This window comes from Carcharodon carcharias, chromosome 2 (genome assembly GCF_017639515.1).
Source record: "Carcharodon carcharias isolate sCarCar2 chromosome 2, sCarCar2.pri, whole genome shotgun sequence".
Lineage (NCBI taxonomy): Eukaryota > Metazoa > Chordata > Chondrichthyes > Lamniformes > Lamnidae > Carcharodon > Carcharodon carcharias.
The window spans coordinates 10,465,864-10,483,369 of record NC_054468.1 but is presented as its reverse complement, the minus strand read 5'-3'; the positions used below and the strand labels follow the sequence as shown (position 1 = coordinate 10,483,369).

Here is a 17,506-nt window from a genome sequence, read left to right as displayed (position 1 = left end):
ATGAATCTTGGCCTGCAGGCCCTGGATTTTCTGGTTTATCCTTAAAGACAGTGGCATACTTTCTAAGTAGCTCTGGTAGCCCAGTTGCTCTCAACTGGAACATTTCAGACCATACTTACTTAATCTTCTTTAACCAATTCCACCCCAGGAGGTTCGGCTCTTCACCTGCTACCACCATCAAGGGTAGCTTTGCCGATTGGCTTCCATTATGGACAGTTACTCTGCTTATGACTTTTACTTGAACGTCTTCATCCATTTATGTTTTTAGTTTGGCTACCAGAGCTACTTAGAAAGTACGCCACTGTCTTTAAGGATAAACCAGAAAACCCAGGGCCTGCAGGCCAAGATTCATGTGGATCCTGAATTTCTTCTAAACTGAATTGATATTCATTGTTATTCAGATATCTACAGGTATGTTCCCCAATTACAGTAGTGGAAGATCTCGTGTCCACTTCCATTCTACCAGGTTTGCCATTTACTTTCACTGTGACAAATATCGGTTCTGTCTTTCCAACTTTCAGATTAAACAATGAGTAAATGTCTGAATTTGTTGTTTCAGACTCTTCTACATTGTAGATTTCTTTGGGCTTCTTCTTTTGTTTACAAGCCTGCTTCAATCTTTCCTTGCTTTGACTTGTCATATCTCCATTTCTGTGACAAAAGCAGCAGTCCATTTTTTTTTTAAACTGCCAATTGCTAAAAAAACTGATTGTTTCCACCTCTACTAAAATTATTCTTCAATTTCGCGGCTAAGTTGTTTTACGTTATTCTTCGGCTAGCAGGGGGCTGTTTCCAGCTTCTCAGCCGAATCTCGCTTTCTCGCGCCTCTTTCGGCTGAGGTTTCCTGCCTGATCTGGAGGATGGCGCCATTTTGCGCACCCTGTATCGCTTTTGAATCTTTTACTGCACTTTCCATGGTCAGCGCTATCTCTAGCACTTTCTTGAAATCTAGATTCACTTCAGAGAATAGTCTTTTCTGAATAATGTCTTCATTCATCCCACGTGCTAAACGATCTCTGACCATGTCGTTCAGAGTCTTACTGAACTCACAATGTTCCATCAGCTGTTTCAAATTTGGCACGTAGCCTGCAATTGTCTCACCCGGGGCTCTACTTTGCGAATTAAACCTGAACGTCTGCATCATGACTGAAGGCTTTGGTTGAAAGGGACACTTCACGAGGTCCACCAACTCATTGAAAATCTTCAAATCTGGGGCACTGGGTGCTGTCAAACTTTGAATCAAACTGCAGGTTTTGCTCCCACATGTATTCAAGAGGATCGCTCGCCTCTTCTCTTCTGCCATAATTTCATCCGCTTGAAAAAAGAACATGAGTCTTTCTATGTATTGAGACCAATCATCTGTGGCTGGTTCAAAAGGATCAATTCTCCCAAATTGTGGCATTTTGAGAGAGGATAACTTCTTCAATTCTAACGGAGCTTGCTACTTACAATCACTGGGCGAGGTACAGTGCTGATTTCTTTTTAATTTGATTTCTTCTGTTCAAGCCTGTATTATCTTCATCGCCAGTTTGCTGTAGGGTGGTCAAGTTGTGCTATTAATGATAGAGTTGATCAGCAGATGCTTCTTGGGTGGAAACTTTAAGTTTATTTACAATATACTCAGCAGCAACTACATATGTGCTTTAAACTCTAAGTCTATTTCTACACTGACTGCTGAGGTAGCCCCTGCTACTCTCCTATTGTTTACTACCATTATGAGACAGCTTTTTGGTAAAGCTGAGTTATTTAAAAATCCCAGAGGGAAACTTTAAACAACTGTCATAACCTATATTTTAACTGGTATGTTTGAGATGCAGCTCTAAATTCAGGAATCAGACCCCCAGTTCTTGAGAGGTTTTATATTAAACTAAATGAAACATTTTATTAAGTTATAACACATTAAACGCATATACATGGCTTCAAATCACTACTATCATAACTTTGAACAAATTCCCAGACTAATCTCCATTAAGGCAACAGCAACCAAAGGCTTAACCAGGCACCACGCAAAGCATTTTCACCTTATGAATTCAAAATGAGGTTCCTTTCACTTTTGTTCCTGTAGAGACAGTTGGAGGTTTACAGCTGCTGTTGATCTCACATTGCCTCTGCCCTGCACACACAACTGCTGAAGTTATACCTAGCACAGCTCATTGAATGTAAATCCTCATTGTTTCACCAGCCTCTTCGAACAATAAAACCCCTTTCATTGTACCAATTTTATTAGTATCATAAACATTGTTTGGTCTCTGTCCGCTTTGTGCCAGATTTCACTCACTTTCTTGAATGTTCTATTCAAAAAATGCAAATGCATTCCATCTCTCTTACATTTCAAAACTGGTAAACATCAAAAGGCCTGGACTAGCTGGCTTTAATGCAATTAAGACACACTCACAGACTAAACCTCTATTTTAAAAGAAAAGTATTTTCCAATAATATTATATACATTAATAGCTTCATGACAACAACAGGTCACGTGATCTTGCCTAACAAGTATTATTCTTAAAGGTACAATACACACTAATTAAAACCATAATTACTACGACTGACTTTATAATTCCAGATTTTTAAAATTTAAATTCCTCCAGCTGTTGTGGTGGGATTTGAACCTACATCCTCAGATCATTAGGCTGGCTTGATAGATTACCAGGTTGGTGACATTACCACTATTGCCACTGCCTCCCCAATCATACAGTGAATCTGTGTTTTAGTTCCGTCTACCCACCCTTTGGGTGAAGTTGTGGCTCATGGAATTAAAGGGACAGTAGCAACATGGATATGGAATTGGCTGAGCAATACAAACATGAGAGTAGTGGTTAATTGGTGCTTTTCGGGCTTGAAGAAGGTTTGTAGTGCAGTTTGCCAGGGGTCGGTATTGGGGCCCTTGTTTTTCCTGATATATTAATGATCTAGACCTTGGTATGTAGGGGACAATTTCAAAGTTTGTGGATGATACAAAACTTGGAAGCATTGTGAACTGTGAGGGGGACAGTGTAGAACTTCAAAAGGACATAGACAAGTTGGTGGAGTGGGCAGATAGGTGGCAACTGGAGTTCAATTGCAAAGAAGTGTGAGGTGATACATTTTGGTAGGAAGAACATGGAGATTCGGTATAAAATAGGGGATACGACACTAAAGGGGGTGCAGGAGCAGAGGGACCTGCATGTACATCTGCATAAGTCATTGAAGGTGGCTGGACAGGTTGAGAGAGCGCGGTCAATAAAGCATACAGTCTCTTAGGCTTTATTAACAGAGGCAAAGAGTACAAGAGCAAGGAGCTTATGTTGAACTTGTATAAGACACTAGTTAGACCACAACTGGAGTATTGTGTACACTCCTGAATGCCACACTTGAGGAAGGATGTTGCTAAGTTGCTAATCCAGCTGAGATTACTCCTGCACAAGCCTGATTCCAGAGTGGAACCCAGCTTGATAGATCCTAACTTTTAATTTGTTTGTTTAGATATGCGGAGTGTGGTCACTGAACAGAGTCAACAGAGAGAGTTAATGAACTTTTACTAAAATAATAGAATGTTTATTTAACAAGAAAAGGTGAACTATATTACAATACTCCTTCACCCTCAACTACACCTTTAACAGCTATATACAGATTTGTAAGAATAACACAAGTTACAAAAGCTATCTTATACTCCATGTAAACCAATTGGCAACCTGTGGTCAGGCACACCACACTCTGAAACTAAGTGATAGTTGCCATCCCAGACAGATGCTATGAATCTCTCCTCAACTCCCCCAAGACTCTGGTCAAACCATGAGCCAATCAGTCTCACTGAACTCCACCTTTCACATGAGGGTTTCCAATCTCCATTCTCCAAGAACTCGCTTTGGAACCTTCTCCCAAACTGATGCTTTCTCTCATACACCTTCCGCATGGGTTCACCTCCAGGGTTTCGAACTCTCCTTCTGATGTTTCTCATCCCTGGGTCACCACATGCATTCAAATATCTTTGACCCACTCTCTCTCACTGACTCAGCTGTCAACAGTACACCACTGTTTCACATGCCCTTGGCACAGGGTTACAGACCTTCAGTTGTCTCTTTGGACCTTCTTGCCTCTTGCAAACTGTTCTCAATTTAAATCTGCTTTTTGCAGCTTTTTTCTCTTTAAATCTGTAACTTGGGGCCTTTCTGTCTGCCCCTCACTCTTAGCTTTGCTCAACAGGACCTTTTCCAGGTTCCTGTCCTTTCTTTGACTAGAAGTTCTGCTTGGGATTTTCTCCTGTTCCACTGACCTGGATATTGGGCTCTTTTCTTTAGTTTGAGACTGGCTATCTGTCCCCTTTGCTCCAGTCCCTCCTGGTAGCTGTCTTCAAAACCAACTGAACTCAAAAAGCTTCCAAAATCAAACTGCTGATTTCTAGTTTCTTCAGTGTGTGTCCGTGGGAGGGATCTGCCTCTCTGGACATCTGTTGCCGGGCAACAACACAGTTTCTCTACTGTTGTTTATTTAACTTAGCCACAACAGCCATAAAATTCTCATTAGAAATGCAGGCACCTTTTAAAGAGAAACTAAAATTCAATTTGAACTTTCTTAACACACAGATCCAGAAATACAAATCAAACTTAAACTTTAAAGCTAATACTCATTCCTAACACCCACAAATACAAATATAACTTACTTAAACTATCTCTATTTCCTAACAATGTGAAGGCACTGAAGAGAGTATGGAAAAGATTGATGAGAATGGTTCCAGGGATGAGAAACTTCAGCCATGAAGATAGATTGGAGAAGTTGGGACTGTTTTCCTTAGAGGAAAGGAGGTTGAGAGGAGATTTGATGGACGTGTTCAAAATCTAGAGGGGTCTGGACAGAGTAGATCGGGAGAAACTGTTCCCACTTGTGAAAGGATCGAGAATGAGAGGGAACAGGTATAAAGTAATTAGTAAAAGATGCAATAGTGATATGAGAAAAAACATTTTCACTCAGCGAGTGGTTAATGTCTGGAATGTTCTACCTGAAAGTGTGGTGGAGATAAGTTGAATCGAGGCACTCAGAAGGGAATTAGACTGTTATCTGAGAAGGAAGAATGTGCAGGGATACGGGGAGAAGGCAGGGGGATTGGCACTTGATGAATTGCTCGTTTGGAGAGCCGGTACAGACACGATGGGCTGAATGGCCTCCTCCTGTGCTGTAACAATTCTGTGACTTTCTGAATCTATGACCTCATTGGCTAAAGGACACTTTGGGATGTCCCAAAGCGGGGAAAGGTGCTATAGAAATGCAAGTCTTTCCTTTCTTTTCCTCCAATTGGAGATGTTGTGGCTGGCGACCTCTCACCTGGTCATTCGCATGCGAGGGAGACAAGGGCAGCAGCAGCAACACGGCCCTGTGCTGATCGCTATGGAGACGGTCTCCAGGCGTTCCAGCATGGCTTCCTGTCCCTCATAACCTTCCACAATAACCAGCAGCAGCAGATAAAAACAAACTGCAAAATACCTGAGGGAAACCAAGAGAGAGGGAATGAGTATTCAGATCCTGCCAATCAAACATGAAGCAAAGCAAGGTCAAACTCTTCATCCATCAGTATTTATTTAATTAACTGTAGGGTCAAGGACCATATTGTAGGATCAAGCATCACAGTTCAGATTTTTATGTGAGACTAAAGGTTGGTATTAGGATCAGTGTCATGTATTAAGGTTAGGGTTAGGGCTAGGACTGTCGGTTAGGGTTAGGACCATGTTTTCAGGTTAGGGCCCTGTATTAGGGTTGGGCTGAATATTAGGGTTAGGACAATCTATTAGGGTCAGGGCTGTGTATTAGGGTCAGGGCTGTGTTTTCAGGTCAGGGCTGTGTTTTCAGGTCAGGGCTGTGTATTAAGGTCAGGGCTGTGTTTTCAGGTCAGGACTGTGTTTTCAGGTCAGGGCTGTGTATTAAGGTCAGGGCTGTGTTTTCAGGTCAGGGCTGTGTTTTCAGGTCTGGGCTGTGTATTAAGGTCAGGGCTGTGTTTTCAGGTCTGGGCTGTGTATTAAGGTCAGGGCTGTGTTTTCAGGTAAGGACTGTGTATTAAGGTCAGGGCTGTGTTTTCAGGTCAGGGCTGTGTTTTCAGGTCAGGGCTGTGTATTAAGGTCAGGGCTGTGTATTAAGGTCAGGGCTGTGTTTTCAGGTCAGGGCTGTGTATTAAGGTCAGGGCTGTGTGTTAGGGTCAGGGCTGTGTTTTCAGGTCAGGGCTGTGTATTAAGATCAGGGCTGTGTAATAAGGTCAGGGCTGTGTTTTCAGGTCAGGGCTGTGTATTAGGGTCATGGCTGTGTTTTCAGGTCAGGGCTGTGTATTAGGGTCATGGCTGTGCTTTCAGGTCAGGACTGTGTTTTCAGGTCAGGGCTGTGTATTAAATTCAGGGCTGTGTATTAAGGTCAGGGCTGTGTTTTCAGGTCAGGGCTGTGTTTTCAGGTCTGGGCTGTGTATTAAGGTCAGGGCTGTGTTTTCAGGTCTGGGCTGTGTATTAAGGTCAGGGCTGTGTTTTCAGGTCAGGGCTGTGTTTTCAGGTCAGGGCTGTGTATTAAGGTCAGGGCTGTGTATTAAGGTCAGGGCTGTGTTTTCAGGTCAGGGCTGTGTATTAATGTCAGGGCTGTGTGTTAGGGTCAGGGCTGTGTTTTCAGGTCAGGGTTGTGTTTTCAGGTCAGGGCTGTGTATTAAGATCAGGGCTGTGTAATAAGGTCAGGGCTGTGTTTTCAGGTCAGGGCTGTGTATTAGGGTCATGGCTGTGTTTTCAGGTCAGGGCTGTGTATTAGGGTCATGGCTGTGTTTTCAGGTCAGGACTGTGTTTTCAGGTCAGGGCTGTGTATTAAGGTCAGGGCTGTGTATTAAGGTCAGGGCTGTGTTTTCAGGTCAGGGCTGTGTATTAGGGTCAGGGCTGTGTATTAAGGTCAGGGCTGTGTATTAAGGTCAGGGCTGTGTTTTAAGGTCAGGGCTGTGTTTTCGGGTCAGGGCTGTGTATTAGGGTCAGGGCTGTGTATTAAGGTCAGGGCTGTGTTTTCAGGTCAGGGCTGTGTATTAGGGTCAGGGCTGTGTATTAAGGTCAGGGCTGTGTTTTCAGGTCTGGGCTGTGTATTAAGGTCAGGGCTGTGTATTAAGGTCAGGGCTGTGTTTTCAGGTCAGGACTGTGTATTAAGGTCAGGGCTGTGGATTAAGGTCAGGGCTGTGTTTTCAGGTCAGGGCTGTGTATTAAGGTCAGGGTTGTGTTTTCAGGTCAGGGCTGTGTATTAAGGTCAGGGCTGTGTATTAAGGTCAGGGCTGTGTTTTCAGGTCAGGGCTGTGTATTAAGGTCAGGGCTGTGTTTTCAGGTCAGGGCTGTGTATTAAGGTCAGGGCTGTGTATTAGGGTCACGACAGTGTTTTCAGGTCAGGGCTGTGTTTTTAGGTCAGGGCTGTGTATTAAAGTCAGGGCTGTGTATTAAGGTCAGGGCTGTGTTTTCAGGTCAGGGCTGTGTATTAAGGTCAGGGCTGTGTTTTCAGGTCAGGGCTGTGTATTAGGGTCATGGCTGTGTTTTCAGGTCAGGGCTGTGTATTAGGGTCATGGCTGTGTTTTCAGGTCAGGACTGTGTTTTCAGGTCAGGGCTGTGTATTAAGGTCAGGGCTGTGTATTAAGGTCATGGCTGTGTTTTCAGGTCAGGGCTGTGTTTTCAGGTCAGGGCTGTGTATTAGGGTCAGGGCTGTGTATTAAGGTCAGGGCTGTGTTTTCAGGTCAGGGCTGTGTTTTCAGGTCAGGGCTGTGTATTAAGGTCAGGGCTGTGTATTAAGGTCAGGGCTGTGTTTTCAGGTCTGGGCTGTGTATTAAGGTCAGGGCTGTGTTTTCAGGTCCGGGCTGTGTATTAAGGTCAGGGCTGTGTATTAAGGTCAGGGCTGTGTTTTCAGGTCAGGGCTGTGTATTAAGGTCAGGGCTGTGTATTAAGGTCAGGGCTGTGTATTAAGGTCAGGGCTGTGTTTTCAGGTCAGGGTTGTGTATTAAGGTCAGGGCTGTGTTTTCAGGTAGGGGCTGTGTATTAAGGTCAGGGCTGTGTTTTCAGGTCATGGCTGTGTATTAAGGTCAGGGCTTTGTTTTCAGGTCAGGGCTGTGTATTAAGGTCAGGGCTGTGTTTTCAGGTCAGGGTTGTGTATTAAGGTCAGGGCTGTGTATTAAGGTCAGGGCTGTGTTTTCAGGTCAGGGCTGTGTATTAAGGTCAGGGCTGTGTATTAAGGTCAGGGCTGTGTTTTCAGGTCAGGGCTGTGTGTTAAGGTCAGGGCTGTGTTTTCAGGTCAGGGCTGTGTATTAGGGTCATGGCTGTGTTTTCAGGTCAGGGCTGTGTATTAGGGTCATGGCTGTGTTTTCAGGTCAGGACTGTGTTTTCAGGTCAGGGCTGTGTATTAAGGTCAGGGCTGTGTTTTCAGGTCAGGGCTGTGTATTAAGGTCAGGGCTGTGTTTTCAGGTAAGGGCTGTGTATTAAGGTCAGGGCTGTGTATTAGGGTCACAACTGTGTTTTCAGGTCAGGGCTGTGTTTTTAGGTCAGGGCTGTGTATTAAGGTCAGGGCTGTGTATTAAGGTCAGGGCTGTGTTTTCAGGTCAGGGCTGTGTATTAAGGTCAGGGCTGTATTTTCAGGTCAGGGCTATGTATTAAGGTCAGGGCTGTGTTTTCAGGTCAGGGCTGTGTCTTCAGGTCTGGGCTGTGTATTAAGGTCAGGGCTGTGTTTTCAGGTCAGGCCTGTGTTTTCAGGTCAGGGTTGTGTATTAAGGTCAGGGCTGTGTATTAAGGTCAGGGCTGTCTTTTCAGGTCAGGGCAGTGTATTAAGGTCAGGGCTGTCTATTAAGATCAGGGCTGTGTATTAAGGTCAGGGCTGTGTATTAAGGTCAGGGCTGTGTGTTAGGGTCATGGCTGTGTTTTCAGGTCAGGGCTGTGTTTTTAGGTCAGGGCTGTGTATTAAGGTCAGGGCTGTGTTTTCAGGTCAGGGCTGTGTTTTCAGGTCAGGGCTGTGTTTTAGCCTCAGGTGTGTGTGTGATGGGGGGTCTGTAATATCGATGAGTGCCTCCGCTCTGTCACTTACGTTGCTGCCATCATATCAACGAACATGATGGCCCGAGGAACCCAGAGTCCCAGGCAAGACGTGATGCCGATCACCTGGAAGATGACAAGATGCTGGGTGAGGATTTCATTAGAAAGGAGATGGAGGGTGATAGCAACATCTTCCAATCCTGTTTGTTAATCTAAATAACAGTGTGTGTGAACCAACACACAGCCAGTGTACTATCCCGAGAAACATTTGGATAAACACACCATCAGTCCCAGACACACCCTCTATCTCAAGTTTTAAATTCAATCCCCACAATAACTGACTTCAACTGGTCCACACCTGAGAGGGAGGGACTGAAGAATGGGAGTGTTTGTGTTTGTGTGTGTGTGTGTGTATGTGGGAGAGAGCACGTTTATGGGGGAGTATGTGGGTGTGTGTGAACTGTGGGTGGACATTGGGTGGACATTGGGTGGATGAGGTCAGGCTTCACATTGAAGAATAACCGGTCTCCCTTCAATGTGGGTCCTGATGGACATCATCCTAGGGTCTTAACAGTGGCTGCTGAGAAAGTAGATGCACTGGTTTTAATTTTCCAAAATTCCTTAGTTTCTGGAAAGGTCCCATCAGATGGGACAATAATGAATGTAACTCCTCCATCCAAGATAGGGGGAAACACAGAAAGCAGGAAACTACAGGCCAGTTAAATTAACATCTGTCATAGGGAAAATGCTGGGATCTATTATTAAGGAGGTTATAGCGGGGCATTTAGAACACTTCAATGCAATCTGGCAGAGTCAATTTGTTTTTTATTCATTCTTTAATGGGATGTGGGTGTCAATGACCAGGCCAGCATTTGTTGCCCATTCCTAATTACCCTTGAACTGAACAGCTTGCTCGGCCATTTCAGAGGGCAGTTTAGAGTCAACCACATTGCTGTGGGTCTAGAATTACATGTAGGCCAGACCAGCCAATTTTCTTCCCTAAAGGACTTTAGTGAACCAGATGGATTTTTACATCAATCGATGTTAGTTTCACAGTTACCACTACTGAGAGCACCTTTCAATTCCAGATTATTAATTGAATTTAAATTCCACCATCTGCCATGGTGGGATTTGAACCCTTGCCTCCAAAGCATTAGCCTGGACCTCTAGGTTCATCACCACCATGCCACCAACACCTCCCCTTTGAAAAATGGAAATCATGTTTGATGAATTTATTAGAGTCTTGAGGAACTAACAAGCAACGTGGATAAAGGGGAACCTGTGGATGTGCTGTATTTACATTTCCAAAAGGCATTTGTTCATGGTGCCACATCAAAGATTACTAAACAAAATACGAGCTCATGGTGTAGGGGTAGTATATTAGCATGGATAGAGGATTGGTTAGCCAACAGGAGACAGAGATTAGGCATAAATGGGTATCTTCAGGTTGGCAAGATGTAATGAGTGGAGTGCCACAGGGATCAGTGCTGGGGCCTCAACCATTTACAATTTATATTAATGACTTGGATGAAGGGATTGAATGTATGGTTGCTGAATTTCCTGATGACACAAACATAGGTAGGAAAGTAAATTGTGAAGTGGACATAGGGCATCTGCAAAGGGATATAGATAGGTTAAATGAGGGGGCAAAAACTTGGCAGGTGAAGTATAATATGGGAAAACGTGAACTTGTCCACTTTACAGAAAGAATAGAAAAATAGTATACTATTGAAATGGAGAGAGATTGCAGAACTCTGAGGTACAGAGGGATCTGGGTGTCCTGGTACATGAATCAGGAAAGATTAGTATCAGGCACAGCAAGTGATTATGAAGGCAAGTGGAACGTTGGTGTTTATTGCAAGGGGAATGGAATATAAGAGTTGGGTTCTCTTGGTACAGTTGTATAGTGTATTGGTGACATCTAGAGTATTGTATACAGTTTTGGTCTCCCTGTTTAAGAAAGGATATAAGGAAGGAGTTCAGAGAAGATTCACTCAACTAATTCCTGAATGAAGGGGTTATCCTATGAAAAAAGACTGGATAGGTTTAGTGTGCATCCGTTCGAGTTTAGATGAATGAGAGATGACCTTATTGAAACAGATATGATCCTGAGGGGATTTGACAGAGCAGATGCTGAAAGGATGTTTCACCTTGTGAGAGAGAGGGGAACTAGAGAACATAGTTTCAAAGTAAGGGGTCTCCCATTTAAGATGGAGACGAGGAGAAAAGTTTTCTCTCAGAGGATTGTGAATGAGTGGAACTCTCTTCCCCAGAGAGCAGGGAGACGGGGTCATTGAATAGGAACATGGGAACATAGGAACAGGAGTAGGCCATTCAGCCCATCAAGCCTACTGAACCATTCACTTTGATCATGGCTGATCATCTACATCAACACCACCTTACCGCACTATTCCCATATCCCTCGATGTCATTAGTGTCCAGAAATCTATTGATTTCTGTCTTGAACATGCTCAATGACTGAGCTTTCACAGCCCTCTGGGGTAGAGAATACCAAAGATTCACCCCCCTCTGAGTGAAGAAATTCCTCCTCACCTGAGTCTTAATGGCCTGCCCCTTATTCTGAAATCGTGTTTACTGGTTTTAGACTCCCTACATTTGTAATCAATTCCCCGCACAGTAAACGATAACATTCTGTTAGCTTTCTTAATTATTTCCTGTATTTGCATACTAACCTTTTGTGATGCATGCACTAGGGCACCCAGATCCCCCTGCACCTCAGAGCTCTGCAATCTCTCACCATTTAGATAATATGCTCCTCTTTTATTCTTCCTGCCGAAATGGACAATTTCACATTTGCCCACTTTATGCTCCATTTGCCAAGTCTTTGCCCAGTCACCTAACCCAAGTTGCTTTGTAGCTTCCTTCCATCCTCTTCACAACTTACTTTCCTACCTGTCTATGTGTCGTCCGCAAATTTAGCAACCAAGTGTAACGTATCCACGTTTTCTGATGATGCAAAGTTAATTGGGAGAGTAAGCTATGAGGAGGACACAAAGAGGCTGCAGAGGGTTATAGACAGGGTTAAGTGAGCGGACAAGAACATGGCTGGTGGAATACTATATGGGGGAGTGTTAACTTATCCACTTTGAAAGGGAAAAAACAGAATACTTTTTAAATGGTGAAAGATTGCGAAACCCGGGCATCTGTAAGGGACTTGGATGTCCTTGTACGTGAATTACAGAAAGTTAGGGAGCGCTGGGAGGAGCTTTTTTAAAAATTAATTCATGGGATGTGGGCTTCGCTGGCTGGGCCGGCATTTATTGCCCATCCCTATTGCCCTTGAGGAGGTGGTGGTGAGCTACCAGTTTATGCTGTGGAGCATAAACACCAGCAGGAACCAGATGGGCCGAATGGCCCGTTTCTGTTCTGCAAATGCAACCTTGTTCCTTACGTTTTCTCACGAGTAACGGTTATCTTAATGGCAAAGGTGAACTCACCGTTGGTGCTGCGCTGATCCACACTAAAGTCTTCATCTTAAAGGGACACCTCACTTTTTTCAGTAAATAATAAGTGTTCTCCAGGTAGATGATGACAGACAATGCAGTCATGGCTGTCAGTGCAGCGAAGACACCGATATCCAGCCAGCTCAATTCTACACAACAACAGGGAAAAGAAAAGTAAACTCAGAAATTCGACTGCAGAACCACTGCTATCATGGAGCAAATTCCAAAGCTGCTCCGGAGAATAAGATCACTTTGGAATCTCGGCATCTGTTAAACGGTGTCAGGCCCAGAGGGACGAACTCTTCCCCCAAGTCAACAAGTCCTGGGTTAAAGTCCCTAATCCACAGAAATGGGCACATAGCCTAGTCTGACACTTCCAGTAACAGTACTGATGGAGTCCTTCAGTGTTGGAGGTGCCATTTTTTTGGATGAGGCATTAAACTGAGGCCGTATGTGCCACAGGAAGAACATATGAACATACGAACATACATACATACATACAAACAAGGAGCAGGATTAGGCCATTCAGCCCCTCAAGCCTGCTCTGCCATTTGATATGATCATGGCTGATCTGATAGTGACCTGAAATCTGCATCCCGCCTACCCCCGATAACCCAACACCCCCTTGTTGACCAAGAATCTATCCACCTCTGCCCTAAAAATACTCAAAGACTCTGCTTCCACCGCCTTTTCAGGAAGAGAGTTCCAAACGCTCATGACCCTCTGAGTGAAAGAGCCAGACAATCCTCCCTGGTGCCCTGGACCAATATATATATATAGTTTAATGACGTGTCGTCAATCAGAACTGATCTGATAAAAGGTCATTGACCTGAAACGTGAACTCTGTTTCTCTCCCCACAGATGCTGCCTGACTGTCAGAGCATTTCCAGCATTTTCTGTTTTTATGTCAGATTTCCAGCCTCTGTGGGATTTTGCCTAGTCACCACTTGCTGGTTAATTTCAAAGTGACCTTGGCCTTGACCCCTTCACCCTCAATTAAAGATCAATTTATTGTTTTATTTGTGACTTACGTAATATAAGATTGATGCTTCTTGGAGGGGGTAAGAAACAGGCTTCTGAAACATTGAATTTCTCAATTAGTTCAATGATGTCTGGAGGAAACCTACAAAACAAGTTAAATAAAGAAAAGCCAATGATTAAACTCTTATAACATAACTAGCTTTGATGTGCCAGGCAATGAGCATCTCCAACAAGAGAGAATCTATCCATCGCCCCTTGATGTTCAATGGCATTACCATCACTGAATTCCACACTATCAACAACCTGGGGGTTACCATTGACCAGAAACTGAACTGGACTAGCCATATAAATACTGTGGCTACAAGAGCAGGTCAGGGGCTGGGAATCCTGCAGCGAGTAACTCACGTCCTGACTCCCCAAAGCCTGTCCACTATCTACAAGACACAAGTCAGGAGTGTGATGGAATACTCCCCACTTGCCTGGATGAGTGCAGCTCCCACAACACTCAAGAAGCTTGACACCATCCAGGACAAAACAGCCCACTTGATTGGCACCACATCCACAAACATTCACTCCCTCCACCACCGACGCACAGTAGCAGCAGTGTGTACCATCTATAAGATGCATTGCAGGAATTCACCAAGGCTCCTTAGGCAGCACCTTCCAAACCCACGACTACTACCATCTAGAAGGATAAGGGATGCAGACACATGGGAACACCACCATCCCTCCAACTCACCACCCTGACTTGGAAATATATCGCCGTTCCTTCACTGTCACTGGGTCAAAATCCTGGAACTCCCTCCCTAACAGCACTGTGGGTGTACCTACACCACATGGACTGCAGCGGCTCAAGAAGGCAGCTCACCACCACCTTCTCAAGAGGAATTAGGGAAGGGGAATAAATGCTGATCTAGCTGGCAACATCCACATCCTAAGGAAGAATTAAAACAATAGAAACATGTTTTAGCCTCGAGGGTTCAACCCTTTTCTGCTTGAAAAACCAGAAATGCCCCCATAACACTCGACTCCTTGTAAATCCAAAATGTCTAACTCAGCCTCGAATATGTTCAGTCAACCGGCCTCCGCTGGTCTCCGAGGTAGAGGATTCCAAAGGTTAACGACCCTCTGAGAGAAGAAATTCCCCCTCATCCCCTTTTTAAATGGGAGACCCCTTAATCTGAAACTGGGGGCGGAACTTCCTGCTCCGGAGACAAAGTTCGGCAGCGAAGCCAAAGTCAGAGCCACTTCCACCGGGGAGCGGGGTGGCTGACCACGAGAGGTCTTGCGTGGTCCAGCTCATTAACGATGCAGCCGCGAGGTGCATGTCGAATCTCGTGGCGGGTCGGGTGGTACGCCCCACCGTCACCTCAGAGGCGCCAACACCCGGGCGCCATCTTTGAACGGCACTCGGGCAGCCATTCACTCTCCCCTTCTGCCCCTCCACTACCCCTCCTGACCCCCGGCCCTGACTCGGACTCGCTCCTCCCCTGCGCCCAGCTCTGCGGGCGTTGTGTGTGTGAGACAGGCAGCTAATGGTGAGCGTGTGAAAGGAAGGCAAAAGTAGCATCTACTGACTTGAAGATCCAGGAAGAAGCCTACCTCAGCTCTGAGGAAGAGTCACACGGACTCGAAACGTCGACTCTGTTTCTCTTGCTGACTTTTTCCAGCGTTTTCTGTTTGTAGTTCAGATTCCCAGCACCCGCAGTATTTGGCTTTTAGAATTAAGAATTCGTCAACAGGAAGGGCTCCCACTCCATGAACGTGCAGACAGCGTGTGATCACAGGATGCTGATTCTACAAGTCTGTGCACGGTACCCCAGGCAGTCGAGTGCTGGCCACTTGTGTACAGTCGTGAAAGAGAACGTTCTAGCTTGCTGCTGGTGGGACGCTAAGCTTGGAGGCGGGCGGGGGGGGGTGGTGGTCAAGATTCCCGTGTGCTCAGCTTTTAATGAGCATTCGTGAGACGCACATGGGGTTCCCGACGTAGATCAGCAAGAAGCTTGAGCCACCTTTGACCGGGAGAACAACGTTGGGAAACTGAATGTTGGCTTCCTGCTAAATTCTGCTCCCCCCACCCCCCACCCCCCACCACCAGCCACCTCCCCCCCACTACCCCCGCTCCCTCGTCTGCCACAGTTCCCACTGCTGGCGAGAGCGGAACATATTCCACCCTGTGTGTGGGAGAATGTGAGGCGATCTTGTTGAACCACGTAAGATCCTGAGGGGACTTGACAGGGTGGATGCTGAGAGAATGTTCCCCCTCATGGTGGGAGAGACTAGAACTAGGGGACACCGTTTACCAATAGGAGGCCTCCCTTTTCAAATGGAAATGAGGAGAAGTTATTTTTTTTTCTCTCAGAGGGTGGTTAACCTGTGGAATCCTCTTCCCCAGAGAGCAGTGGAGGCTGGATCATTGAGTTTATCCAAGGCTGAGTGAGACCGATTTTTGACAGACAAAGGAGTCAAGGGTTATGGGCGGGGGGGCGGGGGTTGCAGGGTAGGCAGGAAAGTGGAGTTGAGACCACAACCAGATCAGCCATGATTTTATTGAATGGCGAAGCAGGCTGGAAGGGCTGAATGGCCTACTCCTGCACCTAAGTCCCACGTCCTAAGTTCCCCCTAGTCCTAGATTCCCCCCACCAGAAGAAACATCCTGTCAGCGTCTACCCTCTCCAGCCCCCTCAGAACGTTACATGTTTCAATGAGATCATTTCTCATTCTTCCAAACCCCAGTGAGTATAGGCCCAACCTGCTCAACCTTTCATCATAAGGAAGGGGGAGGGGTTGCTGCAGTGTTATTGTCACACGGCTAGTAACCGAGAGACCCAGGGAATTTGAATCCAGTGAAACTCTGGAATTAAAAGTCTAATGATGACCATGAAGCCATTGTCGATTGTCATAAAAACCCACCTGGTTCACTAATGTCCTTCAGGGAAGGAAATCTGCCATCCTTACCCAGTCTGGCCTACATGTGACTCCAGACCCACAGCAATGTGGTTGACTCTGAAATGGCCGAGCCAGACACTCAGTTGTAACAAACCGCTACAAAGCCACAAAAAAGGAATGAAACCGGATGAATCACCCAGCATCGATCTAAGCACCAGAAACAACAATGGCAATCGCAGCCCTGTCAACCCTGCAAATCCCTCCTTACTAACAGCTGGGTCTAGTGCCAAAATTAGGAGAGCTGTCTCACAGATAGTCAAGCAACAGCCTGACATAGTTATCCTCACAGAATCATACCTTGCAGATAGTGTCCCAGATTCTGCCATCACCATCCCTGGGTATGTCCTGTCCCACCGGCAGGACAGGCCCAGCAGAGGTGACGGCACAGTGGTGTACAGTCAGGAGGGGGTTGCCCTGGGAGTCCTCAACATCAACTCTGGACCCCGTGAAGTCTCATGACACCAAGTCAAACATGGGCATGGAAACCTCCTGCTGATTACCACATACTGCCCTCCCTCAGCTGATGAATCAGTGCTCCACCATGTTGAGCACCACTTGGAGGAAGCACTGTGGCAAGGGCACAAAATGTACCCTGGGTGGGGGACTTCAATGTCCATCACCAGGAGTAGCTCGGTAGCACCAATACTGGCCGAGTCCTAAAGGACAAAGCTGCTAGACTGGGTGGTGAGGAAACCAGTAAGAGGGAAAAACATAATTGACCTCATCTTCAGCAACTTACCTGCCAAAGATGCATCTGTCCATGACAGTATCAGTAGGAGTGACCACCGCACAGTCATTGTGGAGACAAAGTCCCTTTTTACATTGAGGATACCCTCCATCGTGCTGTGTGGTGCTACCACCGTGCTAAATGGGTTAGATTTTGAACGGATCTAGCAACTCAATACTGGGCATCCATGAGGTGCTGTGGGACATCAGCAGCAGCAGAATTGTACTCGAACACAATCTGTAACCTCATGGCCCGGCATATTCCCCACTCTACCATTACTATCAAGCCAGGGGATCAACCCTGGTTCAATGAAGAGTGCAGGAGGGCATGTCAGGAGCAGCACCAGGGATACCTAAAAATGAGGTGTCAGCCTGATGAAGCTATAACACAGGACTACTTGC

At 45.7% G+C, this 17,506-nt stretch overlaps 1 protein-coding gene across 1 annotated transcript in view; it reads right to left on the bottom strand.

Moving 5' to 3' along the window:
• Positions 1–17,506, bottom strand: part of LOC121288337 (organic solute transporter subunit alpha-like) — a 34,927-nt gene that overhangs the window by 14,655 nt on the left and 2,766 nt on the right. Inside the window, exons 2-5 of the mRNA XM_041206894.1 lie at positions 13,480–13,571; positions 12,443–12,597; positions 9,037–9,110; positions 5,299–5,457 (exon numbers count right to left, since the gene is read on the bottom strand). Of these exons, the coding sequence (XP_041062828.1) occupies positions 5,299–5,457; positions 9,037–9,110; positions 12,443–12,597; positions 13,480–13,571 (480 nt within the window). The remainder of the gene's footprint in view (positions 1–5,298; positions 5,458–9,036; positions 9,111–12,442; positions 12,598–13,479; positions 13,572–17,506) is intronic.